Below are 26,483 nucleotides of genomic sequence, written 5' to 3' on the forward strand. Positions count from 1 at the left end.
TAAAAAAAGCATAGGGCAGTCAAACTTTAGTCATAATACATGTTAATATTATAGTAGAATATGCATATGTAAATTCTGATGACTTGTTCCTAATGAGTTGTTTTGGGGGTGCATTTGCAGGAATGAATCAGTTTAACCCCATGTCCATAGGGAATGTACAGATGCCACAAGCACCCATGGGACCCCGTGCAGCTTCTCCAATGAACCATCCTGTACAGATGAACAACATGGGCGCTGTTCCTGCGGTTCGTACTTTTTGTTACTGTGTTCTTCTCAAAATTGGTAGATTACATTTAGTGGTGTTAATGCTCTTCTGAAAGGGCCACGTCATAGAGTAGTACTGTAAATTGTAGGATAATTTCATGGAAACGTACCAAGCCTGTCAGGCTTATATTGAGGTGCTTGTTTTCAATATTTACATATGGTGTTCTGTTTTGGTGGGATTGTTAGTGGTGTTGTTTCAAATCTTTAGAGAGGCAGATGCCAGAGCTGCGGTAATCTCCAGCAGTCCTCAGAAGAGCACAGTTCTTCCAGAAACTGTCTTTGCAGTATATATACTGTCTTTATTCCTGCATGAAAACATATTTTTACTCTTTAGGAAAACAAAAGTATTTTCAGTTTTCTAACACTTATATGTATTTATCTGCTTCCACTTGGTTTACCAGTTTTCTTTTTATTGTTTTGACCTGTCTTTGTGTTGGTTACATGGAGTGTGTTTTCCTTTATTTTCCTACATTATACTAAATGGCAATATCTTTAATTTGGGTGTTAATTTTTAGATGGCAATGTCTCCTTCCCGAATGCCTCAGCCACAGAACATGATGGGAGCTCATGGCAACAACATGATGGGTCAGGCTCCTACCCAGAACCAGTTCCTGCCCCAGAACCAGTTCCCAGCATCCAGTGGGGCCATGAATGTGAACAACGTAGGCATGGGCCAGACAACAGCCCAGGCCGGGGTGGCACAGGTAAGATGTATTTTCTAATACTTGAGTTATTTATTCTTAATTGTTTTGTTCTGATTTATTTATGTATGTTTGCTTACTTGTATTTCTATATCCACCCTTTATTGCAGTCACCCTTGACTTCTGGGGATCCTCCCCTCTTTGTAAGCTCCTCCATAGCTGATTTATATATGGGGGAAATGCCCTGTAATTCCTGATTTAAGTTCCAAAAAAAACTGCATGCTGATGAGATTTTTTAGGGGGAATATCAGAAGTTAGTTTATGGGACATTTATGGCATATGCTTTTGTCTTTTTGTGGGCCTAAAGGTAACTTTAAATCAAGAATTATAATAAAGTGTTTGGGGAAGATCTTTTAAAGTTTGTTTTAACCTCTACTTCAGAAGAGAAAATTGGGGTTTTTCTGTTACAGTAATAGTCAGTGAAGTAGCAGCTGTGCTTATGATGCCAATGTATATGCTTTTCCACAGGGAGAGGCTTGTTTTTTAACTCAGAGTCCAAGTAATTTAGGTTAGTTGGGACCTCCAAAGTTCTCCAGTCCAGCCCCTCTTCCAATGAGAGATAACTTATATCAGGCTACAAAGAGCTCTGTCAGGTCAAGTTTGGAGTGTGTTCAGGACAGAGCATCTGCAGTTTTTTGCGCCCTGGCTCAGTTGTTTGACCACCTTTGTGGTGAATATTTTTTTCCTAATGCATGTATTTCACTAAAACTGACTATGTACAGGCAATATAGAAGCATGTTTTAAGTGTGAAACCTCACCTGCAAGAAACTATTAGTTGATTTAGATTTCTAGGAGTAAGAGATACATCTGAGAATAGAGAATTCTTTTTCATCACTAGTTATCTGATACAATTGTTGGTAAAATATGTGGTTTAAAAGTCCATGCACATCCAGAATACTTTATTGTTGCTGCTCTGAAAAACAGATCCACAATTTTCCTAAGCAACTGGAGTAGCCTAACTAGAAAAAGAAAGCAAAGCACCCTTAAGTCTGGCACCGTGCAATGAGGGAGGCATTAAATGTATTAAACTGTTATCTAAAGCAGGGCAGCTCTAGAAACCTGGCCTAAAATGTGTATTTGCTTGAAACCATTTTGTATGCATAGTGTGACCTTTGCCCAGCTAATGGCATGATTTAGAGATTGTCTGCCCGTGGCTTTCTGTGTTACTCTGAGATCGTGAGGATTCCCTCTCTGTGCCAGTAGAATTAACGTTAAAAAAAGTGCATGGCACATCTGGGAGCGTGGTCTTTGACTAAGAGCTGGTGAAAATATTTGGAGAAATCAGAGCATCATCATTTGCAATAGCAGCACTTCTTTATAGCTGACCTCATGTTTACACTTACAGTATATTTTAAAAGGAAACTTTAGTGCAGTGATTTTAAGGATAGATGTGATTCCCAGAGTTTTGGGATCCACATGTCTGTAAGAGAATCTGTCTCTCTAGCAGGGGCAGGTTCCCAGTGCTGCTCTTCCCAACTCCATGAACATGCTGGGACCGCAGAGCGGGCAGTTGCCATGTCCACCAGTGACCCAGCCACCTCTACATCAGACTACACCTCCTGTGTCCACTGCTGCTGGAATGCCACCTATTCAGCACCAAACGCCACCTGGAATGACTCCTCCTCAGCCAGCAGCTCCCACTCAGCCATCGACACCCGTCTCATCGTCGGGACAAACACCAACTCCGACACCGGGTTCAGTTCCTAACGCGACGCAGACACAAAGCACGCCCACGGGGCAGACTGCGGCACAGGCTCAAGTCACGCCACAGCCTCAGACCCCTGTTCAGCCCCAGTCTGTGCCAACCCCGCAGCCGTCTCAGCAGCAGCCAACATCTGTGCAAGCGCAGCCACCCGGCACTCCAGTAAGTACCAGCTAGTTGCATTTTTCTTGTGTAGTGGCATTCCACAAGAGTTCTCCCTATGTATAGCACCGTGCCGTGAATGTATAGAGCCCATAGTTGTCAATAGTGGCTTCTACTTCAGACCAAAGGGTTCATTATAGAGATATGTAAAAATGTGTGTGTTCAGATGCTTCTCAGCATTGTTTGAAGGAGGGGGGGGTGTATGGAATGACTTGGAGCTGCTCAAAGTAAAAATGGCAGCAGCGTGCAGAAAGATGAGGTGTAACAGGCCTAATACCCGTGGCCTTGACCAGAACTGGTCTTTTTTGATCATGAAATTTGCATAAATTTTTTCTTTTAAGCTTTAGTCAGGATGAATGCACATGTCAAGGAATGTACAGTGTTTTACTGGGCAGGTGTTTTCTCTGTAAGAGAAGCGTCTTTGGGGCAGAATTCTTCCTTGGCTTCTCCTCTGTAAAGCAGAGTTATGAAATGTGTTATATCAAAACTTGGCTACAGTGAGCTCCTGTATCCATGTTCTGCACTGTTTTAGAATATCATCTCATGTCTCTTTTGTGCTGTTCATTTTTAGTAAAGGAAAGTATTTCTATATATGCAGTGTCTTTCTTTTGTACTGTTTTTACAACAGCTATCCCAGGCAGCAGCTAGTATTGATAACAGGGTCCCCACCCCTGCCTCAGTTGCTAGTGCTGATACGAATTCCCAGCAACTAGGACCAGATGCACCAATGCTAGAAAGCAAATCAGAAGTTAAAACTGAAGAAACTGAGCCAGAGACTAGTGAGACACAAGTGGAAGCTAAGACTGAGGTAAATGAGATTCTATACAGCTTAACTGAAAGCAGTGATAGCTATAAAAGCACTTAATGATGTGTCTGAATTGGTGAGCTAAGGGGTGAGAGGAGGGTAGTTACTGGAAAGTAACTCTCCTGAGGAAAGCCATGGATGGAGAGTGGTTTGACAATCTCAAACTAATATTTTGATGACCGAAGTTTGGGTCATAGATGTAATAGTACATCTCGTTGCATCCTTTCTTAAGGTGGAGGAGGATTTACAAGGATCTTCACAAACAAAAGAAGAAACAGATGGAACAGAACTGAAACAGGAGCCAATGGAAATAGAAGAAAAGAAGCCTGAAATAAAAGTAGATGCTAAAGAGGAAGAGGAGAACAGCACTAATGGAACCACTTCACAATCCACATCGCCATCTCAGCCACGCAAAAAAAGTATGTGTATGAAAACTGAGTTTTTCTTGTGTACTTTATTTTACTAGCACTTTTTTTCATGGTCTCAGGTCCAGCACATGGAGTTCTAGGAGGTCCATACTTGGATTTATTTTTGAATGTAGCGTTCCTTTAATGTTATATGAATCGCAGGTGAGAAAAGCGTATCATTGTGGTCTTGATCCCAGCAGTGTCTCACAGCTTCCAGTTTCTGTCCAGAAGGACCAAGGCAGTAAGGCAGCGATTGCTGGAGAAATTATATACATCAGTCTGCCCCTGTGCATCTTGGCCAGGAGCTTGGTGTAGGTAGTGCTCTCAGTAACTGAGGATATCCATTGCTTTGCTCTTCTGCCAGAGGCTGCACACAACTGCCTTCATCCTGAGTTTTAGTGTTCACTTCTCCAAGAATCAGGTGCTTGAACTCTGCTGAATCTCTGTTCTTCCAAGGCTGGACTGCTGCAATTGGCTTTAACTTTGAAGCCCTGTATGGTTTTCAGTGTAGCGTTCATTTGAAAGCTTTCTTTTCAGAAATAGTTGGGGCACTACTCTCTTAAATTGATCTACAGCGTTAGCATAGATTTAGATGTGACTGTGTCTGTATTATGTAGTTTTCCAGAAGGAAACGTGATGGCATTACAGATCTTGAATAGACTTATATAAATGGTTGCATGCCTTGAGTTAGTAAGAAATAAATGAATTAGATTCTTAAAGGAAACAGGCAAGAAGAAATTACTCCATTTGTAGCGCAGGCTTTGTGGTAAGTTTTTTGACTCAAAAACCTGAGCTATTTAGAGATTCCTGTCTCTTACCATCCTGGTTTTTGAGATGATGTTTTCTCTTGTTAGTATTTAGGTTTTGATCAAAACTAATGTTTCAACATGCTGCAAATGTCAAAAAAGGGAAAGTGATGGTCCATTTCTTTACTTTTTTCTTCTTCCCTTGCAAAGGAAACCATGTATAACTACATGAGGAGAGCATTTCAGTTGCGTGCTTTCCAGAATGTGATCAAGAAGTCATAAAGTTTCAAAGTTTGTGCAGACTGAATCTTGATCTCTTATATATGCTTTGGATTTAATTTAATTACTAAGCATAATCTTTTTATGATAAATTGCTATGAAACACATTTTCCTGTAGATTGTATGTTCAGTTTGTAGCACTGTGGGCCAACCAAATGAGATGTGCTGCGGAACTGGCAGAGCCTGTTTTGAACAAAATGTAACATAGGGAGTGGAAGGCATATTAGTGTTTAGAAACCAGTTATATTCCCTGTGGAAAGAATCATTGTTGCTTGTTAGAAGTGTACTTGGAAGTAAATCGAGGCAAGTGATTGAAAGAGGAAGGTTCTTGCAGAATATGTCCCTGGAAGAGCTGCACTGTCCTTCTGATTCAGTCTGGATTACTACCTATTTTCCATACCTCATTTAGTAACACAATTTTATCTTGGAAATACTGTCACTAAGTAACCATATAGTATAATACGTGTGCAGAATTGGCAGGTGAAGCCATATACACAATTTCATACAGTGACATTTTCTCACCAAGTAGTTTGTCCAGCTGTAATAGAGCATTTGTATTAAAATGCTAAATAAACCAAGAGGTATTTGAGAGCAAATACCGTGAAGTGTGCTTACGGGTTATGTGATATTTTAAAACTACTTATGAGACTCATCTGGAGTTTTTCAGGGGTTGCAAAAGTAATGGAAACTTTTCTTCCTTCCTGTGTGGCCAGATTTCTGAGGTGCAGCCCCAGTAACCTGGGACGTAGCAGATCCGTGCAGCTGCTGCGAAGGGGAAGGCTCGTGCCTGGAAGTGTCATAGATAACTTAAAAAGTTGTAGCCTGGTACCTTAATGTCTGAAAAGATTCATCTGGAACCTAAAGGAATGTTTTATGGGTACCCCATGGCTTATGTTCTGGAGTTGGAATCTTACCTGTTTGTACCACCGCCCAAGTGTACTGAACACCATTGCCTGGCTGCTCACCTTGTATAACCAGACTGTAACCTGACTTCAGAGATGAGAAATACGGACGGGCTGGAGAATAGCCCAGGATAATCCTGATGGGCTACTGGTCTGCCCAGTTCACTTACACCTGAATTTTTGTAGCTTGGCTTTTTTGGAGAATTGCAGACACCCTCCTTCAGCAAGCTTTTCTTCCTCATCAAAGTTTTGCCTTCATGAATGCAGGCAACCAAACCCTTCAAATTCAGGGTTTCGCTTTGTTGTGCTTTTTTTCTGCAAATCTAATGTAAGCAAGAAAGGAAGGGTTTTGGTTCCTGGCCTCTTCCCTTGCAGTCTTCTCAAAAGAAACAGTACAATACTCAGTTGGGTAGCTCCTGTCTCCTTGCTGTAGATGGCTGCCTTAGTCTGACCTTCAAAATTAGTTTTACCAATTTCTTCCCATCCTTACAAGACATAATAATGCAGAACCGGCAGGGGCTTGGTTCTGGGGCAGGGGAATCCGGTGTATTGTCCTTATTGTTTTGAAGATGTCTTCATCTTCATTTATGAATTTTCTCTTTAGTAATCTTAAGCAGGATTTCCTCTGTTTAAAAGCAATAAAATTTTAAAAGGTGAAAAAGGTAGCAATATATTCTTCTCTGGCAGATACTACATCATCAAGATTCAGGCAAAGATCCCATTTTCTTTTTACCACCCACGCATCCAAGACAAAATGGGACAACTAGATGCCAGCTTCTTACAAAGATCTTGTAGCCAGCAGAGGAGAGCTGTGAGCATTTAATTTTGGAAAAGGGGGAGAGGGGAGGAGGGAAAACAAACTTTTTTGTAAAATCCGTGTACAGGGAGATCAAATGTTCTGTTATTAGTCATATTCCTTAGAGGCAGAGCAGCTTTTTTACTGCTAAAGATGAAGGCAACCTGTCTTTATGTTTGTAGGTGAAGTCATAAATTGAAATAATAACTGGATTTTTATTTTATTTTTTCAAATTTCAAAATGGCAGCAGGTTGTAAACCTTATCGGCAAAGATAATGAGGCTTTAAGGAACATGGCAGAAGTTGTTCTGAATCTCTGTAGTTTGGGTTTCAATTAAGATTTGGTTTATTTTGAAAAGTACTCTAGGTTAGTGGTGTGTTGTTATAGGGGTTGGTACAGGGAAAATTCTGAAAGCAATATCAAGCAGATGGCCAGAATAGATTATTAAAAGGTGCTTTTTGACATTTAAATTTCATTAAATGAAATAATTCGGATTATCAGGTTATGAACTACCTGAGCCAGAGCAAGATGGCTCACAAACAATAGAGAATTCGTCTTGTCATGAATGGAATTTAATATTTCCTTCTGTTTTTCAGAATTCCATAATATAATTCAGTAGTCGTTTATAAAACTTTGAGAGTATGTGGTAGGATTCCTTTCACAGGAAAGTGCATGCAGATTTGGTATCAATAAATGTGGAAGAGAATTGCCATTTTATCAGGACTGAGATTGTTGGAACAGCTGAAATGATTGTCAAGTTGCATCTGTTGTTGTAACAACAAACATGCTGTATTTTTGTGTGTAATATTTCAGTGAATCTAGTTGAGATGAAAGGACTTCCTCTCAGAAATATGACCCACGAGAAAAAGGGGAATTAAAAAAAATAGATATATAAATTTTAAACTCAAATTCACAAAGAGCAATTTACATCTTACCAAAATACCATTTGAGTGACAAAGGCAATGATCAGCCTCGAAGGGGTCACTGTAGCCCTGTTGATTTAAGTGCTTTCAACAGAACTCCTAATTGCTCTCTTTTATTGGTACCACTCTCATTTCAGCCAGGTAGATAAATATTAGATGCCATCTTACTTTCCTTAGTTGTCTTTTTTTCTCAATAATAAGCATTCTTCCCTATTTAAAGACTCTGTTCCTAAGGAAATAAGTGTAATTACACTGCTGAGATGTTCAAAGAGCTCTCCAAGTTATCATTATTTTTCAGAAAGCGCATTGCCTTTCTTGTCCTTGTCATCCACTATTGAAAGAAGCATGGCTGTTGCCATGCCACTGTTGCCAAGTGGTTGTAATGATGCATATAAATCTGGAAGTATTAACACTTTCAAAATCAATTAACAGTCCCACCAGACCAGGACTGTTTGTGTGCTATGGCCAGAAAACTCCTGTGCCAACTATCAGGACATCTGGTTCCTCTTTGGCTCTTTGGGCCTGTCCACTATGGTGTGTTTTGCTAGAAGAATCTTGGCTTGGAATTAGCAAACAAGGTTAGAAGGGCAGGAGAGGAAAATATGCTTAGTCTCTTCTCTGAAGAGCTAAGGTTCGTCTGTGTTGAAGCGATTGAATTAATTTGGTTCTAGATACAGTTTGGGTTTGGTTTTTTTTAAGCGCTACAATATGTATCCTTATGTGCTACAGTTGTTCCTATCTCCTTATTCTGGGAATATCACCTACTGTGATTTAGTCAACGCACAGGCTGTGCAAGAGCCTCTTGACTGTAAGTTTTGCCTCCGATGAGCTACGCAGATCAGGAAATCCCTCTTAAGAATTTTGCGTTAACATAGTTCTTTATTTTTTTAGGGGAGTCAGGAGGTTAGGAAACGTGGAAGATGATTTTCTAACCTTTCTGACTTTCATTAACAGTTTTCAAGCCTGAGGAGCTGCGCCAGGCTCTCATGCCAACCCTCGAAGCTTTGTACCGGCAGGACCCAGAGTCGCTACCTTTCAGACAGCCTGTGGATCCCCAGCTTTTAGGGATTCCGGTGAGTGGGCATTACAAAAAATGTTTTTGTATTTTGTCTTTGCTCGTATAAACATTTTGTTTTTTCAGTTGCACATATTGTGAACATTGGACATCTTAAAAATGAAGGGTTTTGTGTGTGTTTGAAGGATTACTTCGACATTGTGAAGAATCCTATGGATCTTTCAACCATTAAGCGTAAATTGGATACTGGGCAGTACCAGGAACCCTGGCAGTATGTGGACGATGTTTGGCTGATGTTTAACAATGCCTGGCTTTACAATCGCAAGACTTCCAGGGTCTATAAGTTTTGCACTAAACTCGCGGAGGTGTTTGAACAAGAAATCGATCCTGTTATGCAATCACTTGGCTACTGTTGTGGGCGCAAGGTATGTATTCCAGGGATGGAGCTGCATTCTTCTAAAGAGCTTAGCTTGCTTAATTGGATAAAGCATTAGCTTTGTAGAATTCTTGGGTTTTTTTTAAATGAAACACTGATGGAAAGAATTGCTAAAAATTTTACTTTATTGTAAGCACGCTAAGAGCTAAAAAAGGTAGATAGCATCCTTCTTGCTGCTATTCCATTATTATTGTTGTATTTTTCTCCTTCAGAGAACACCTTTTTTTTGGTCAGAAGCAATAGTAAAATGTTTTGCTTGTTTTCCATGTCCAGTGCAAAAAAAAGTAGGCAGTTTAAAGGTCAGCTATTTAGCTTATATAGTTAATTTTAATTAAAATAAGAGAACTGTGCTAATATACTTACAAGAGCTTGGAAAAGTGTGATAAATCTGACAATATACTGTGATATCAATTAAGTGTCAGGATTGCCTAATAGATGCTTGATTAACCTAAGGTTACATTTTGAAGCTTCTTTTCTCACCATTGTTTTGCAGTATGAGTTTTCTCCACAGACCTTGTGCTGCTACGGCAAGCAGTTGTGCACAATTCCTCGTGATGCTGCCTACTACAGTTACCAGAATAGGTAAGTGCCTGACTTTGCTTTTTTTTCCTTATTCAGGAAGTGAGATCCTTTGAGTTCTCTGCACAGATGGAGAAGGAGGATTATTAACTTACTCTTTCCTTTGTCAGCTAAGTCAGGAAAATGTTATTTTCATATCTTTGCATGCTGTCATTTTGCTGGTGAGCACTTAGTTTCCTGTACTGCAGCACAATACTTAAGCACTTGCTATGAGCTGGTCTGCACCACACACCGCTTAAGTGGAAGTGAAATTGTCCATGTTTTCCATAAAATGAGTAGCTGGGCTTGCTGCAGGGAGAAGGACAGAACTGCAGAAAGGCCCTGGGAAATCATGTTGCCTTGTTCTGGGAGAACTGTAAAAATATGCTGGTTTGTTTGCAAATTAGTGTCAGAATTTGCAAAACAAAGGGTACAGCGATCGATTGAAATACTTTATGTCTTTCTATTTAGGACTTAATTCTGTTTAAATTAGCTTTGAATTAGCATTGAAAACCACCCAGACTCTGTGAGAAGCTATGAAAACAATAGTTTCTATTATTTTTTTTAATTAATATTATGATTTGGTGTTAGTATTATTATTAAACAGATGTTATAATATTTTCCATTTAATGTTTAAATCAGCAGTGTTATACTAACAAAGTAAACTTAGAACTTGGCTTTGGGTTTGGTTTCTTAGATTCGTTGCTCGCTCCTCATCCATCCCCTACCCGCCCCCCCCCCCCCAAAAAAAAAAAAAAAAAAAAGGCTAAGACACAAACTTACAAACTTCCTTTTCCCTGTTTCAAACAGTTATGAATTGCTTTCCAGAGCCTTGGCAGTCTATAAGTCTTGCCAACTTTGAAGTGCACGAGGGCTGTTGTCTAAGTGAAGTTACAGAACTAATTCAGACAGTGCTTGCGTTTCGTCTCAGGACGATCCCTCGGTCACCAGACGGGGTGTAAGATGGAGGGGGGCTGGTGCGAATCCCTCAGCACAGCCGGGGTCATGAAAACATGTCGTCTCACGTTGTCTGTTGGGTCCCTATGAGGCAGGTAGTATCACCACAGAGGAATGTAGATTCAGGAGCTCTCATAGAAGGTTTTATACAGCCACTGTGAGTTCTGGGAAAAAGTCAGTCTGAAGAGAAATAAAGCGATTAAAATGCATCTAAAGAGACAGTAGTTGAGTACTGGAAGTGGGGAAAAAATAACCCTTAAATATCAACTCTACACGGTACGGTTTCAAATACTTTTCATATTCTGCATCTAGGTAGTACTATGTTGAAAAGAATAGGAACTTCTAAAATAATTGAGGAAGGGGTCACTTTCTTTCAGTTATCCCTTTCCTATTTAAGTTAGTATTAAATCATATGGATTACTCGATGGAAGGCAGTGTTGGTTGCTGGCAAGAAGTACAGGGTCAATGGGGCTGTGGGTTCCTCTGGACTCAGGAAATTGAAATATTGTGTTACCACTTGTTATAAATGTGATAGCCCCTTTACACTGAGTTTAATCTAAAAGAGCAGTAATAAAAGGGAGGTGATTTTTCCGAGTGTCAGTGTGCCCATAGCAGAACAAAACTAGGTGTTGGTATCTGTTTATCCAGATGCCTTGGGAAAAGGTTGGGATTTGGGGTGGCTTTGAGTTGGGGACAGTTTTTGAGGTTTTCAGTTTCAGGTCAACTAAACCAAGCAATGAATGATTTTGGGGGGGTTGGGTTGCTTAACAAAATACTTCTAAAGATCAATCACCTTATTTTTAAGTGTGCATTTAGACTGTCAGATCATAGAAAGCCCTTATTCATCAGCTGTAGTGCTCTAAAACAGTCAAGTTGACTGTTTCCTGTGACAATGATCTTCAAATCTTAGATTTTTCTTAACCAAGCAGCAAATTAGTGAAAAACAAATTCTGTAGTTCCAGCATATCTTTAATTCGGCAAATGTTCTTGACTTCAGCCATTTATGGAACAGACAAAATTGGATGCACTTGAAGTCCAGCATATTGTATAACTAAATTACAGCTAAGAATATTTAGACACTGTTGAGTGAATGAACTGTGGCACTGCAGTTCAGTGATTTAAAGTTAATTATTCGGTGTGGAACTGTTTGGCTTCCATAATAAAGCAGAAGTTTAGGTTAAAGTAAGTGTTCAGAAAATATACTTCATGTGTGAATATCCAGTTGAGAAAACTGATGGGTGTTTCATACCAGTACAGACATCCAACTACTAACTCAGAATTCCCTTTGAATGCACTTAATTGCAGTTGGAAATTCACCTGTTAATGCAGAGATTGAGCATTTTCTGGACTTTGGTATTGAACCATAATGTTAGTCTTTGATAAACAGGAATCAGTCACCTGAACAGTCTGCATTTGAAAAGCTTTTCATTTTTGATGTGTTGCACTAAGTACATTCTTTGGATTTTCTATGACCGTTATAACTAAAATTTTGTATGCTTGCTATGGGTTTTGTTGAATATGTGTAGTGACATGTAAAAGTCAGTGAATTACAAGCAAGTCTCCATTCCTGAGGGTCCATACTCACAATAAGTTACAGCTGTTGTTTCACCCTGATTATTTTATGGACGAACGTTCATGATCTGTAGGTGATTCATTTTCACTGTATTTCAGTCTTCATTTCCTCATTTTAATATCATGGATTGAGGCTTGACTCTTGCTATGGCATTAGGCTTTGGTTCTGCCATATGTGAAATCCTGTGCTCCCCTGCAGACCCAGGGCTGGCTGGAGCTCGTGCTCAATCCGCTGCCGAACCGGGGGCAGAGGGTGCAGAACCTGTGCCGGTGGAGCTGGGCACATTTCTGCCTGTAGCTTAAATCCAGTATCGAAGGCGGCCTCGTTACTCCGTTTCGTGAGTGCTTTGAAAGCCCAGAAATTATTTTGAAAACGGGTCAGAATTAAACTTTCTGGGCTTGTTTAAATTTAGCAAAGTATTCATTGAATCCATTGACCATGAATTTTTCTTGCTACACGCTCCTGTGTTTAGGTCCTCCTGTGTGCCAGTTCTTTCCAGTCTGGCTCTTAAAATGAGCAACCTTTTAGTAAGGAAAATAACTAGTGTGTTTGGTTTTTTTTTTAATTGAAGAAAAACTTAAAGCAAATTCTGAATGTTTTATGGGTTGTTGGGGATTTTTTTTTGTTTTATTTTTGCGGGGGTTTTTAAAGAAGTATTAGCCAATAACTGTGTCACTTTAGGGGCAAGTGAAGTCAGTGCAAACAAGATGTGCAGTGTCAGTATCCTGTCCTGAAGTTCTCTTGTATTATTGCTCTGTAATAACCATAATATCTTTATCATTACCAATGATTATAAATTAACAGAATACATTTTTTTTCCTTGGCCTTGTCCTGTTGTATTATCAGCACCAAAAGCCTTGGTTTTTATTGGGCGGGTGATGTGTTTAATCCTGGTTGAGCTGACCCAGAAGTCACTGTCAGTTGAACTCAGGGTGGGCTGGGAAGCCCCTGGCCAGGGCACACGTGGCATTTTAGCTCACGTGGGTGCTGTCAGCGTGGCAGCTGGTCAGAGGGTGATGTAGATGTGTCAGTATGCACTATAGAAGAAAATACCCCTTTTTGCTCTTTGTATGAGTCCCGCGGTACGGGGAGTGCGCAGAGTGCTGCTGCATGTCAGCAGCTCTTGGCGGGCAGAGCAGCTCTGGAAGCCCGAGCCAGCTGGTGGAGATTCAGAAGTTTTGGGGCTCCTGTGGCTCTGCCGAGGTGGCTCTGCCCTGGCTGCACCCCGGGAGGACACTGATGGCTCCGCAGAATGGCTTTAACAACCCACTGGGTGCTGCTGAAGGACCCACTCCCTCCTGCTTACACTGTGTTGCACAAGCATTTAGTAAACGTGTAGTGGTGACGTGAGGGCCGGTGTGTGTCGCAGGAGGAAATTCTGATCCTCACGTTTCAATAAGTGCCTGTAAATGGCTTTTGTTGTCTCCAGGAAAGCGCAGCCTTGGAGATCTGTCACCTGGATTACAGTAGTTTAAGTGTATCAGTATGTGTAAGAAGGGGCAAGCTGCCATATTTATTAATCTCCATCCCTTAAGTTGTTGGTTCTTTGTGACATTGAGTCTCATTTGATGCCTTTTAAACTTACCAGTCTGATGGTTCTAGTGTTTGAGTACTAAAACTGCGTTTTACTGTGCTGCCATTGCTGCTTATATTCTCTCACTCTTGATCCTCCATAAAGCTCCTTTATTTTGATGATCCTTTGTGGCCTTCCTGCATTTTACAGCTGTGGCCTCTCTTTGTTACCTTTGTTCATGTGTGAATTCATATCCTTTCCAAACATTTAGCCTCTTTTTTTTTTTAATGACCCTAACAACTTTGGTTCCAGTTCATCCGAAAGAAACGAACAAACAAAAAACACCAAAAAAGTGCCCTGAAAATCTGTGTAATTTTCATTTTATTTTTTTTCAAATGCAGATTGTATTTTCATGGAGTTATATTCCAATTTACTCAGCTTGGTTTGTTAAACTGCAGTATTGGTTTTGCTGAGTATAGCTTGGATTGGCTCTTGGTCTGGTGACCAAAAATTGTACCTAGCCTCATTCAATTGTAAAGCTTAATTCCACCATCTCTAATCTCTAATGTACCTGATAAATATATTGTATGTATGTACAATTTAATGTTGTTCACATATATACATATATTGTACTTATATAGATAAATGGCTGGAAACTCTGACCCATAATTGCATTTATGTTAAATGTTTGTCTAGAGTATGGATTTGGTTTCATTTATATTAAATAATATTAGCTGAGCAATTGGTCACATTTAATCTTATAGTCAATTAACTTCTGAATTTAATTTTTTATAGATTTTTTTTGAATACCAAGTGTTTCTGCTTTTATAATTTTTACTGACAATCAGTAAATGCTTTCAGCATATTTTCTAATTACTTAAGTCTTTAATAAATGTGTTCTTAAAGCTTTTTGACAGGCTTTTTTTTTTTTTATTACCCAAAGTAAACTTGGTTCAGTCTCAAGCCTGGAATCAAAGAGCATTTTTTCCTTAATAATGCAAATCAAATCCAAATTCTTAAATTTGAAATCTATACAAACGTAGCGCTTGGTAGCTGCTTCATTAATCCTCCCTAAATTTTGAATTTGACGCCCGACGACTTGTTAGCAATGTATAAAATGAGACCGAATGCTAATCTGTGCTTTGCCTTGGCTTTCTGCTCTGTGTTGTCTTGGTGTTTGCGTCTTACCTCTTACGTCTGTGCTGTTTGTTCCCTCCCCTGTTCTCTAATCCTGCCCTCCCCTCCCTCTGTTCCTCCTCATTGTCCACACTGACCCATCTATCAACCAACAACGTCCCCCCTTTCGTCGTGGTGATCTGCCCTGCTCTGGTTGGTGGCTCCGTGCTTGGGTGGCTGTATGTTGTGCTGGACCAGTTCACCCAAATATGGCCTTCTTGCTGACAGGTATCACTTCTGTGAGAAGTGTTTCACTGAAATCCAGGGGGAGAATGTCACCCTGGGTGATGACCCTTCCCAGCCTCAAACGTAAGTCGCTTTCTTTCTTCCGCATGCCGATTTTTCACGTAGTGGGGGTGATGTGTAGTCCTGGTTTGACAGTAAAAACCTGTGGCCGGTGGTGGTGTTTGAGGAAGTGCCTGCTTTCTCACTAATAGGAGACTTTTACAGTAACGGAAGATGAACAGTTGTTACTGTGTTGGGTGTGTTATTTTGCCCAACAATGTCACTTGTGTCTGGTTGGGCTACTCAAGAGCTGCCCCTGGACTGGTTGCAGGGGGTGGCAAACACAATAACGTGGCTGGAGGGGGCGAACTGGAAGCTCTGTCGATAAATGTCACCGATCCGTTACCTTTTCAAATCAAAGACTTCGGCTAATCCTGAATCTCACCTTCTGAAGCACAGCTTTTGTTTATGAAACCAGTGCCTCTTCTTTAACGTGATAAGAAAATCATGTGCTCTAAGATTTGAGGAATATGAGCTGTTTTGGAAGGTGGCTGATTTATTGACAGTAGCTTCTCTCGTTCTTTATGAGTTTAAATTTATGTGTATACTTGGGTATCTCTTATGTTGCTTTTAATTTACACAGAAAGTGAAATGAGAAAAATATTTTCTGTAGCTCAAAATAAAATGAGCTGAATTGCTTTCTCTGAATAGAGAATAAATACTGATACACTTTTTTCTGGCTTGAGATTTGTTCATTTGCTGCAGCTCAGAAAAGCATGATATTTTCTCAGCCTCTTGCTATAAAGGTACTACTGAGTTTTTATATTAACTCTTTGTCTCTAGAACCATCTCTAAGGATCAGTTTGAAAAGAAGAAAAATGATACACTAGATCCAGAGCCGTAAGTACCAGACTGTCGTTTTCTTAAAACAATGTGATCACTTCCGCTCGTCCTTTAGCCAGCACTTCAGGAATGAGGCAGTCAATAGAGTCTTGTTTTCCTCCTATCTCTGCCCAGACTGCTGAATCCTCCTCTAAAGTTCGTAGCACAACATACAAACTTGATGTCTGCCATTGATGACCAAGAGGAAAATGTGAGCCTGTTTTAATGGCAGTTCTGAGCATTTGGGTAATTCCTGAGTTGTGTTCTGTGAGGCTGAAGGTGGCTCCCATCAGTCAGAGCCTGTCGTGCCAAGCCCTCAATGCCAGTAGGGGAGTTCTGCATTTTGCTCCCCTGGTTTAGGCAGACTTCTAAAACACGTTTTATTCTTCACCCGGGTGCTTGGCCCTGTGGCAGAGCCGTCCTCCTCCCTTGTGTTCACTGCCCTCGGGAAGTTCAGTAAAAGCCAAGCTGAATATTTCTTTGGTAGCACTGTGCTGCTTTTCCTACTGTCTTTAACTAACTAAACAAGTCTTTATCGTGCTGCTGCTTTGTTCTCTGGTAGTTTGATACATAATACATTTTGATTCCTTTTCTTACCTTTGCAAATAGTAAACAGAGCTACTCCCCCGGACCTTTAGAGGTAGACTGCTGAGATACACCCTGATGCATTTGACTTCATAACCAATGTTGCAGTCTCAAGAGGGAAAACCTGTAACAGTTTTCCCATTAAAAAAGGAAATTTTGACATACTGTTTGGCCACACCCCCCCAAAAAAGACGACTACAGCAGACCCGTGCAGGCAAAGACAAGCTAATACATGTTTCCTTGGCACAGTGATTCATGAATGACTAGCTTTTAAGTTTACAGTGAGTTGAGCAACCATTTAGTCAGCTTGTGGTTCTTGCAACAATTGAAAATTAAATCTGTGGAGGTACTGTTGAGCAGAATTCTGTGAAGCTGGGAAAACTCAGAACTCTGCTTAGAAAAGGATAGAAAAGAACCAGAAAAAATTGTTCATGACAGCCCATTTCACATTTTTAAACTAGTACATGTTATAGTTTTTGTAATATACATATTATTTGCATGCAGGATCGGTAGATGTATACTTGAAGCTATTCTAAGGAGTATTTTTTAGAGCTGACACATGAACTGGGCTTGCTGAAGTCGATGCAGTTCTTAGCAGAGGGTTGGAAAGTCTTGTCTTTCTTGCCAAATTCTGGAAAATTACTTGTCTGACAACAGAAGTAATTGGCTGCTGTGTTTTCTTCCCAGGTTTGTTGACTGCAAAGAGTGTGGTCGGAAGATGCACCAGATTTGTGTATTACATTATGATATTATCTGGCCTTCAGGGTAAGATGTTTGTTAGTTTTTTACCCCTTGTATAATAAGACCAACGTTGTTTACATAATTAAGAATTTCTGCCTTTTAATATCCAGTCACTCCCTTTTAAGAACTGAGTACATAAGGACAAAGAGTTTCTAAGTAAAATAGGTTTTTTGGTGTTTGGGGTCTCACTTCAGTATATTCAGATGAAAATATGCATGAAACCAACTTATTCATGTACACAGGTTTCTGTGGTTTCTTTCTAACCACTAAACAATGGAAGCTGGTTGGAGGTAGGTTTGTGTACTACAGAACACAACTGCAGGTGTAACTGTTTGGCAGAATTAAACAGACTTATAAAGGTTTTAAGTCCCTCAATAATGGAGAGATACAAGCTGTTCAAATCCACAGAAAAATATTGTACTCTGACATTTAAATTGTTGTTCAAACATTGGGCTTAAGCGAGTCAACAATGGTTGTATGCTAAATGTTTGGCAATTTTTTTTCTCAATAGGTTTGTCTGTGATAATTGTCTGAAGAAAACTGGTAGAACACGCAAAGAAAACAAATTCAGTGCTAAAAGTGAGTTTGATATTTCTTGTTTTATCTTCATCTTCTCCCTGCCACCTCTAATAGCTTTTTGATAATGACTTTCTGTTGTCATGATAGACAGACAGTACAGGAACATTCGGAAGATGGGCAATAGTGTAGCCCAAGACTTTAGTAGCTGTCAGAATTTTAATTAACGTTCTAAAGACCTGCTTTTTATGTGTTTGTGGTCAGTCTTGATGCTGCTTGAGGTATTTGGCATATATGCCCCCCCTTCTAAGATGTAAAAAAAAAAAAAGGTAGGAGAATAGAACAGGAGAAACATAAGGCTGTGTGCACTTTACTGGCTATATTTAGACATGTTTCCATGTAGCGTTGAAACTGTAGTAAATTACTGACACCTCTGTGCCCTTCAAATAACGTGTAGTAACAAGTTGTACTGCATTTCAGGTGTACTGTGGTGGTGCCAAGTACTAATGTATTTGAAGAGCTTTTTTTGCTTCTAGGGTGGACTGTAGTATAAGAACTGTCCGCTGGAATAAGTAACCAATTGTACTACATGTCCAGATTTTCTTGGAATTAACTGTTGTCGTAATCTTGTTGAAATATGCACTGAAGAAAGTGCCAAAAGTTGTCAGCTGAAGTTGTCTCAGTGTCCTTAGTAATCCTTATACAGGTGTTCTTTGCATACATTTAACAGCAGAGAACACAATTTAACTTTTACTCGTAAAAATAGGGAGGGGGAACAGTAGAGGCTGTGATTGGAAACGCAGTGTCAGTGGCATAAAGTAGAAAAATACAGTGAGTGTAGAAACCAAGAAGGTGATTCAGACACCTGAACAACTGGGACTTGCAGGTGCACTTGATTACTTGTTCTTCTTTGGTCCATGGAAGTCCTGGGCACGTTACCTTGTCATACTGTGACTTTGCAAGCCTGAATCTTCCAAATAACAATAATAAAGGAGTGCTTTTGCGTTAAATATAACTTCTTGATAACTTTGTGTGCGGTGGATTGCATAATAAGAGATTTGAAGGGCGATAATTTGGAGATGATGATATATGAGACATAATAGGTTTCGGTACTCAGAATGGTCTCTGGAGTAACCTGATGCAAGGTAGTATTGTTAAAAACATTAAAATTAGTCTCATTAAAGACAGATTAAGATTGTAAGAGAACATTAATAAAATGATGACATAAAAATGTAGTTTTAGATAACCATTTAAAATAGATTTCTATTGTATGCTGACTTTATAGCATATATTGATGTAAATTAGCTTAAATAAGTATGCAATTCCTGGATGTCTGTAGTTGTTCTGTGACATTCCTTAAAGTTTGAGTAACCAGCCATTTAGATCACGGTAACCATTCTGTTCTTTGGGGTTCTGGACAGGGAAATAATGGTGCTTTTTTCCTTTCCATTGGTCTCCTCCTTCTCCTTTCCCTGTTGTTTGGCCATCTTGTTTTCATTTTCCCGTGATGGGCCCTGCTGCCAGCTGTAACCCACTGGTGGGCTCAGCTCTCGAGATCCGTTTTCTTTAACAGTTCTCTAGTGGAAACACAAGAGAACTTGGAACACCTTGGTTTTACTACTGGCCTAAAAACAAATATGAGCAATGAAAGCTGGAAATGTTAATGTGTTTCCCCTCCTCTCCCCCTCCCTTCCCATAAAAACCTTTACTTACTGAACTACCACCAGTATTTCTACACTTTCTCAAGCACGCTGGCACAACTGATAATAACCGAGATAGCATGTCCCTCAGCTGGAAGCTGTTGCTCAGCTGTTACGGTAACATTCATATTCCTAATGTATATTAAGTAAAATTGGTTATCCTGACCACATCACAAGTAAGTTGCATAAAGGTGACTGATAACGTGCCAGATGTAACCTATAAACCAGCGCACAGCTGGATCACACTGTGAAATTCCTAACTTTTGAAGTATTTTTCTTACTAATAAAATCTACAAATACTACTTTTAAGCAGTAGCTAATGCAGAGATGTTCAAAGGCAAAGATATCCTGACAAATAAATCACCCAAAGAAGTTTCCTGACAAAAAGTCACAGTGAGCCAGAAGTCTGGCTTTGTTCCTATCTGTCCAATTACTCCTCCAGTAACACGTGTCTGGTCATTGCTACTGCAACAAAACCTCTGTACTCAAGTGACCCGAAACCTACTGTTTTGTTAGCGTTTTGGATGCCTTTTCTCAAGTTTGCACTGCAGTTTTCATTGAGACCTGAGCTTTTATTGGAAGTAGATATGTTAGAGATGTCCAAGAACCAAAATCTGGTTGCTTTCTGAAAGAATTTGCACATTCTAATATATCAAAATATGCAGTTTTTAGATCCTTTCCTTACGGTGCTAGTAATCTTAATGGTGGCAATTTCTTTTATCTTCTTATCTGGTCTCTCTTTTGTTTTTCAAGTCTTAATGTATTGCAGCATAAGGAAGGAAGCAGATATCCTTTGGTTGCTTAGCATTGGAAACACGATAAAATGAAAACAGAACGAGACAGTGGAGTTAACTGAAAGGGCTTTCTAAAAATGGACCAAGTCATTAGCTGAAACTGAGCCATTTCCTTTTTTTCCTGTTCGTCTTTGGAGAAATCAGTAAAACGAAATAATTTCTTCAGATAGCATTTATGAATTTTCTTTAAGATTATTTGAATTTCCTTTAAAATCAACCCCCTTCTATTATATATGGAAAGCCAAATATATTGTATGGGGCTGGGAAACACTGAGAAGGGCCAGTGTATTGGAATTGGTAAAGGGCATAGTGTATTTTTACTTGAACCTGCCTTTACATTTAATTATTGGCTCCCAAGTAAATGATATCTGGACTGTGTTGTGCTGCTATAACAGCAGAATCTCACTGGAGAATGAGAAAGAGTAAAAGATGTAAAACAAGATTGCCATGTTTGACAATTTGTGTAAGCTGATTGTAAAATAGAATTCCAAGTATATAAAACCATTAGAAGGTGACATCTTCCTTAGTGGCTTTTTTTCCCCCCCATTCTTGGAACCTAGGATAATTTTTAGTATAGATATTTCAGTGCAGCATTCTGTATGCAGGCTCGGTATTCAGGAGGAAGAACCAACAGCCTTGTGTCAGTAGCCAAATAACGACTGGAAAAGGAAGCATTGGAGAGCTAAAAATTAAATGCATTTTAGTAAAATGAACATCTGTAGATTGCGATATCGCTTTGGAAAAGGTAGCAGATTGACCATAAAAATGAAGTAAAAATAAGAGTTGGTAAAATAAATACAGCGGGATAAGATAAATAGTCATAAATCTTAAAGTCAAAACAGTGCCCTCCTTCTGTTTTCTTAATTTAAACCAAAATCTTCATCTTAATTTCTGTAATTCCTTGTGGATTTATTTGAAAACCGTCACATCCTGTAATACTACAAACCCAGCTATCCCCGCAAAAGTTCATTGTCAATGTAAAGACCAAGAGAGGGGATCTGACAATATGTGGACTTGAACTTTTAAAGACCTCTATCGCTGGGCAAGAACTATTTAAGCTTTATGTGCAGATTACTGTAACTGTGCAATCTAAAAGCTCTCTTGAAAAGAAAAGAAAAAACAATGAAATCTCCATTGAAGTCAAAAGGCTTTCATTTCTGTTGATTTGCTTTGCTTTGCTTGAAAAGGTGTGGCATTGAGCCAGATCTATAAAATGATGTCATCTCTGTCAAACAGCCAGATAGTGGTTTTGTTAGGAGAAAACATTTGCAGTGTTCATAAAATAAGCCTGCAAAGTTAAAAATGCGATGTAAAGCTGCCTTTGTTAGTTCACTTAGTAATTTTCCCACTGTAGTGGTTTTAGCTTCCACAATCGGGTATGAACATTCAAGGGCTGAGTAACAACATGCATCGTTTTGGTTTTTGAATTTTGGCTGCATAAATAAAAACATCGATTTTTTACATGGAGGTAAAACAAAGGGAAAAGAGCCTAATTCTATACCGAGAAGCAAGCTGAAAGATTTCATGAGCATAGTAACAGCCTGAATTTAACAGCGATTTCTCCAGTGTTAACGTTTGCATTTTCACGTTCTCCCCCTTCATTTCTAGGGCTGCAGACCACGCGTTTGGGAAACCATTTGGAAGACAGAGTAAACAAATTTTTGCGGCGACAGAATCATCCTGAAGCCGGAGAGGTCTTTGTCAGAGTAGTAGCAAGTTCAGATAAGACAGTAGAAGTTAAACCAGGAATGAAATCCAGGTTAGTTCTGCTAATTACAATAAATGCAATCTTGATTTTTTTCCCATTTTTATTTTGGAGTCTCCCTGCATACATCTTGTACAACTGGGCTAATTTGCACCTTAATCCCTTTGCACATTTTTGAAATCTCAGCATGAGTAAGATTATGAAACGTAAAAAAAGCAGCATGCAATAAATTAACTCAGAGACAACAGTTGTATTTTGACTGTTTGGGTAGTGGGGACATCCTGGTTTTGGTTATAATACTGTGACTTTGTTGAATATTACTAAATCTTGAGTGTCTTGACCACATTTTGGTTAGCATTACAGAATTCATAGTTTAGTTTGGAACGATTGCTGAGATTCGGTTCCTTACTGTTCCTTCATTTTATTGTGATTTTATAAATACTTCAGCTTTCAAAAGTTATTTTTAATTTGCTTCAGCATAAATTAAAAGCTTAGAAGGTTTATTCTGTGAAGCATTTTGGCTTTAATTCACGACTGTTTATGTGACATCGCTTCATCATAATGTATCAGGTTTTCTACTCCGCAACATATTAAAAGGCTCGTGGTTTCTGAGGATGCTCTTGTCCTCAATGCTGCCTGTTCAGTCATATGTTAACTATATGGAAACTGTCTTTCCATGAGTTTTACAGTAGCAAGACTCCCTGTTTTAATGCAGCTCTGATTTGACCCTGTTTAACTTCCGCATAAATATTTCTAATGAGTTAAAAATAAGGCTGGAAATAATTTCCCCATTCTGGTAGGACACTGGTTTAATAACTGGCTTTTTGTGTTTGTTTGTTTTTCCTGTTCCTGTCTAACATCCTTCCCTTCAGATTTGTGGATTCTGGTGAGATGTCAGAATCTTTCCCTTACCGTACCAAAGCCCTGTTTGCATTTGAGGAGATAGACGGAGTAGATGTTTGCTTCTTTGGCATGCACGTACAGGAGTATGGCTCGGATTGCCCCCCTCCAAATACAAGGTACTCTTTCATTTCTGTACTGTGGTGCCTGCCCAGAGAACATCTTGCTACGGTCACTGGACAGTTACTCTCAAATACAGAAGATTAGGAGATATGTTTCTATTCTGTGGCACAAATAAGTCCTGCTGTGTGACTGCAGATGACTTTGAAGGGGGAAACAAATATCACGACAAAAATGTTACTTTTTTTTGTATTCTGTATTTAATTTTGCATCTTGATGTATATTCTTCCTGTCTAAAAAAAATGGTACCCATCTTTTGCTTTTGAGAACTTTTTGTACCGTGTTAAGATGCTTAAAGATGCGTTAAAATAACGTAATGAATTCTTCTTTGTTCAGTATGGCTGTATATGTATCTAGTATAAAAGTCAGTTCTAAGTAGACAAAATGGACATTCCACTGTACATGATTTTCTGTCATTCTTCTCTTATTACTCTAGGCGTGTGTACATATCATATCTAGATAGTATTCATTTCTTCCGCCCCCGTTGTCTCCGAACTGCAGTTTATCATGAAATCCTTATTGGATATTTGGAGTACGTGAAGAAACTTGGGTAAGCGAGATCTTTGTAAAGAAATACCTCTTTTTTTTTCTTAGTATTTTGTTAATCCAGGATGCCAAGTGGCTTTTCAATTGGGATAGTCTCTCTTCTGCCCTCTCTGAGGTATGTAGAACACATGCCACTCCTGCAGGAGAGAGTTTGGATTTTATCACTAAGGTGATTTTTCTGTTGTTAGGATTCTTAAACTGGCAACGTATCAGTCTTTTTATCAGAGGCTCACTAGAAGCTTGAGTCTCATGATTGCATCCTGGACCGTTACTCTTGTATAAAGAGGTTAATGCTACAGCATCTTTGTATAAAGAAAGAAGGGGGGGCACGCAACGTCAGAGGTCTGAATTTATATCTCGGTTTGGCTGAGTTAATTCTAAGGTGATAGTCAAAATGGGTAAGATTTTCTTTCTTGTGTGTGAAACACAGGTATGTGACAGGACACATCTGGGCCTGTCCCCCAAGTGAAGGAGATGACTATATTTTTCATTGCCATCCACCTGATCAGAAAATACCCAAACCCAAACGTTTGCAAGAGTGGTATAAGAAGATGCTGGACAAGGCATTTGCAGAGAGAATCATTCATGACTACAAGGTTTGCTACTGTTTACTTCCTGAATTAATTTTTATGGGCTTTTCATTTGAAGGTAGCTAATACCATTACAGAATATGTGAAACTGGTTGTGCTGTACAAGGGGTTTTATTCTCAGCTAGTGTCTTCATCTTCTCAGATTTTCTTTCAGAAAGTCCCTTAGGACTGATTTCTGCCTAAAGACAAGCGTACCCGTGTTTCACTGCAGTCTTGTAGGCAAGGAAGTATGTAGCTTGCTAAGGTTTATAGAAGTTGCTTGCGTCTGGTGATTGTGGAGGAGCCGGTGGGATGCTGGATCCCACTAGTGTGAAATCAGAAAAACTGCTTATAAAACAGCTTCTTCACTTGAAGAGAAAAAGGGTGATTTTCATAATTGGAGAATATCACACATGTATCCAAGGAAATAAGTTAAAAGATTGCAAAGGTAGCATTTGCCATTCTTTGCATGTAAAAATTTGCAAGAATCTCTTAATGGTAGTAACAGTGATGGAAAAAATTGCTGTTTTGGTTGCAAGTGACAGTTACTACGTGTGTGGAACAGAACAGCGTGTAGCAAGCTTTGTCATCTGATGCGGTGTTGCGAAGAGCTAGAAAATCTGTCTCTCTCCTAATAAGGTGCTCTTGAAATGAAGCTGAAGAAGGAAATCGGCTAGTCTGGTGTGGCCTTGTTAAACGCAGTGCACTTAAAAAAAAATACAACTCCAGAACAACTGTGTAAAATACCTGTTCCTTGTCAGAATACCTGTTTCTCTACGTGGTCCCTGGCCTTTCCAGCTGGGTGGTCCCCAGAGCTGCAGTCAGCGAAGGACACAGCCTGCTCACAGTCCCCTGCCCCGACCAGACATTACTTGATATTCCTGCATGTAATAGTTGGCCAGTGCATTCAGTGATTCTTCTGGGGTTATCAGGCTTATTGCACATATGCGCAGCTCACACACGTGCATCGAAGTGCTTACGCGCTTCCAGATTTGTAAGGAAAAGGGCTGGATGTGACACACTTGCTGTCACTAGAACAGTTGCTGCTCTCATCCAGGAGCAGCACAGGACGAGCAGAGTGCTGTAGGCTTCACTTGGAGTTGGCGCAGTTACCAGGGAGAGGTCTGTTATGTGTTCCAGGGATATCGTAGTGACTCTCATCATGTGAGGAGCGTGAACTGGTGGCATGATGGAGGCTCAGGAGTGCCTCGGCAGCTGCTTTTGCGAGATGAAAGGGAGTGGGCTCTTATCAGTATTGCCAGGCCAGTTGTTGAACTGCACCTAGTAAAGGAGGCCTGCTGGGAGCGGGCCTTGGGCTGGGAGCGAGGCACAGCTGTTCAGGGCAGCCCTGGATCATCTCTCTGGTTCTCCTCTTTATCCTAAGTGGTCTTTGTTTCTTTATTCTTGGTATTGTGTGAAACACTCAACAGGACATCTTCAAACAAGCAACTGAGGACAGGCTGACAAGTGCCAAGGAGCTGCCTTACTTCGAAGGTGATTTCTGGCCCAATGTGCTGGAAGAAAGCATTAAGGAGTTGGAACAGGAGGAGGAGGAAAGGAAGAAGGAAGAAAGCACTGCAGCTAGTGAAACAACAGAGGTGAGTTAACTTTATATGCTATATTTGCTTCTAACTCACAAAACTGACAATTAACGCTTTAATAAATTAGAGAGTTCACATCCAGTAAACTCAAAAAGAAGGCCATTCACATCAGACGTTAAATCAGGGTTCTCTTTAGCTACATTTCTGGCTTTCTTTGTGGATAACCAATATACTGATGGCTTCAGATTCTGTTAAAAACAGTAACAAGCCATTTGACATCAGTTCAGCATCTCTGTTCTCAGAGAAATGTGTTAAGTTACTTTTGGATTGCATCATGACTGCTACATTTGTTTGCAGTCATTTGGCTGAGCTTTTGCTTCACACCTTTGCAAATCACCTTTAGTATTGGCATTTTGAAAGATACTGTATTTTTCAGAGTTGAATTATATTTTGCTGTTATTTAAGCAAAAGTGCTTGTCATTTTCAACAGTAGGGAGCTGAAATGTAAAGCTTTATTGCAAGCTTTGCATTGGTGTGAAGTGTTGATCCTGATGGTGGTGTTCCTTCACCAGCATTCTCTTTGTATACTTCAAAACCAAAAAAAAGTACTTTCTCAGAGTCCTGGCCAGAATTTCATTATTGATTTCTATTTCTGTCTTGATTGTATCTGTATCCAAATGGTCTTAACACTTTTATACTGTCCCTATTACTTGTGATTTGCCTCAAGGTGTTTTGAAAATAAAT

General features: G+C 39.7%; 1 protein-coding gene across 6 annotated transcripts in view; it reads left to right on the plus strand.

Annotated features, from left to right (window-relative positions):
• CREBBP (CREB binding lysine acetyltransferase) overlaps positions 1–26,483 on the plus strand; it is a 92,058-nt gene that overhangs the window by 57,604 nt on the left and 7,971 nt on the right. For 2 of the 6 annotated variants that reach the window (XM_082064243.1, XM_082064247.1), the window contains 17 exons: positions 121–245; positions 780–968; positions 2,410–2,829; positions 3,458–3,637; positions 3,867–4,053; positions 8,642–8,760; positions 8,888–9,127; positions 9,632–9,720; positions 15,114–15,224; positions 15,984–16,040; positions 17,295–17,372; positions 17,860–17,927; positions 21,967–22,117; positions 22,936–23,082; positions 23,520–23,633; positions 24,060–24,225; positions 25,629–25,796. In XM_082064243.1, coding sequence (XP_081920369.1) covers positions 121–245; positions 780–968; positions 2,410–2,829; positions 3,458–3,637; positions 3,867–4,053; positions 8,642–8,760; positions 8,888–9,127; positions 9,632–9,720; positions 15,114–15,224; positions 15,984–16,040; positions 17,295–17,372; positions 17,860–17,927; positions 21,967–22,117; positions 22,936–23,082; positions 23,520–23,633; positions 24,060–24,225; positions 25,629–25,796 — 2,609 coding nt within the window. The remainder of the gene's footprint in view (positions 1–120; positions 246–779; positions 969–2,409; positions 2,830–3,457; positions 3,638–3,866; positions 4,054–8,641; positions 8,761–8,887; positions 9,128–9,631; positions 9,721–15,113; positions 15,225–15,983; positions 16,041–17,294; positions 17,373–17,859; positions 17,928–21,966; positions 22,118–22,935; positions 23,083–23,519; positions 23,634–24,059; positions 24,226–25,628; positions 25,797–26,483) is intronic. The other 4 variants (XM_082064245.1, XM_082064244.1, XM_082064246.1 and 1 more) reach the window with 4 other exon arrangements.

Source organism: Streptopelia decaocto (genome assembly GCF_964273445.1).
Source record: "Streptopelia decaocto genome assembly, chromosome: 13".
NCBI lineage: Eukaryota > Metazoa > Chordata > Aves > Columbiformes > Columbidae > Streptopelia > Streptopelia decaocto.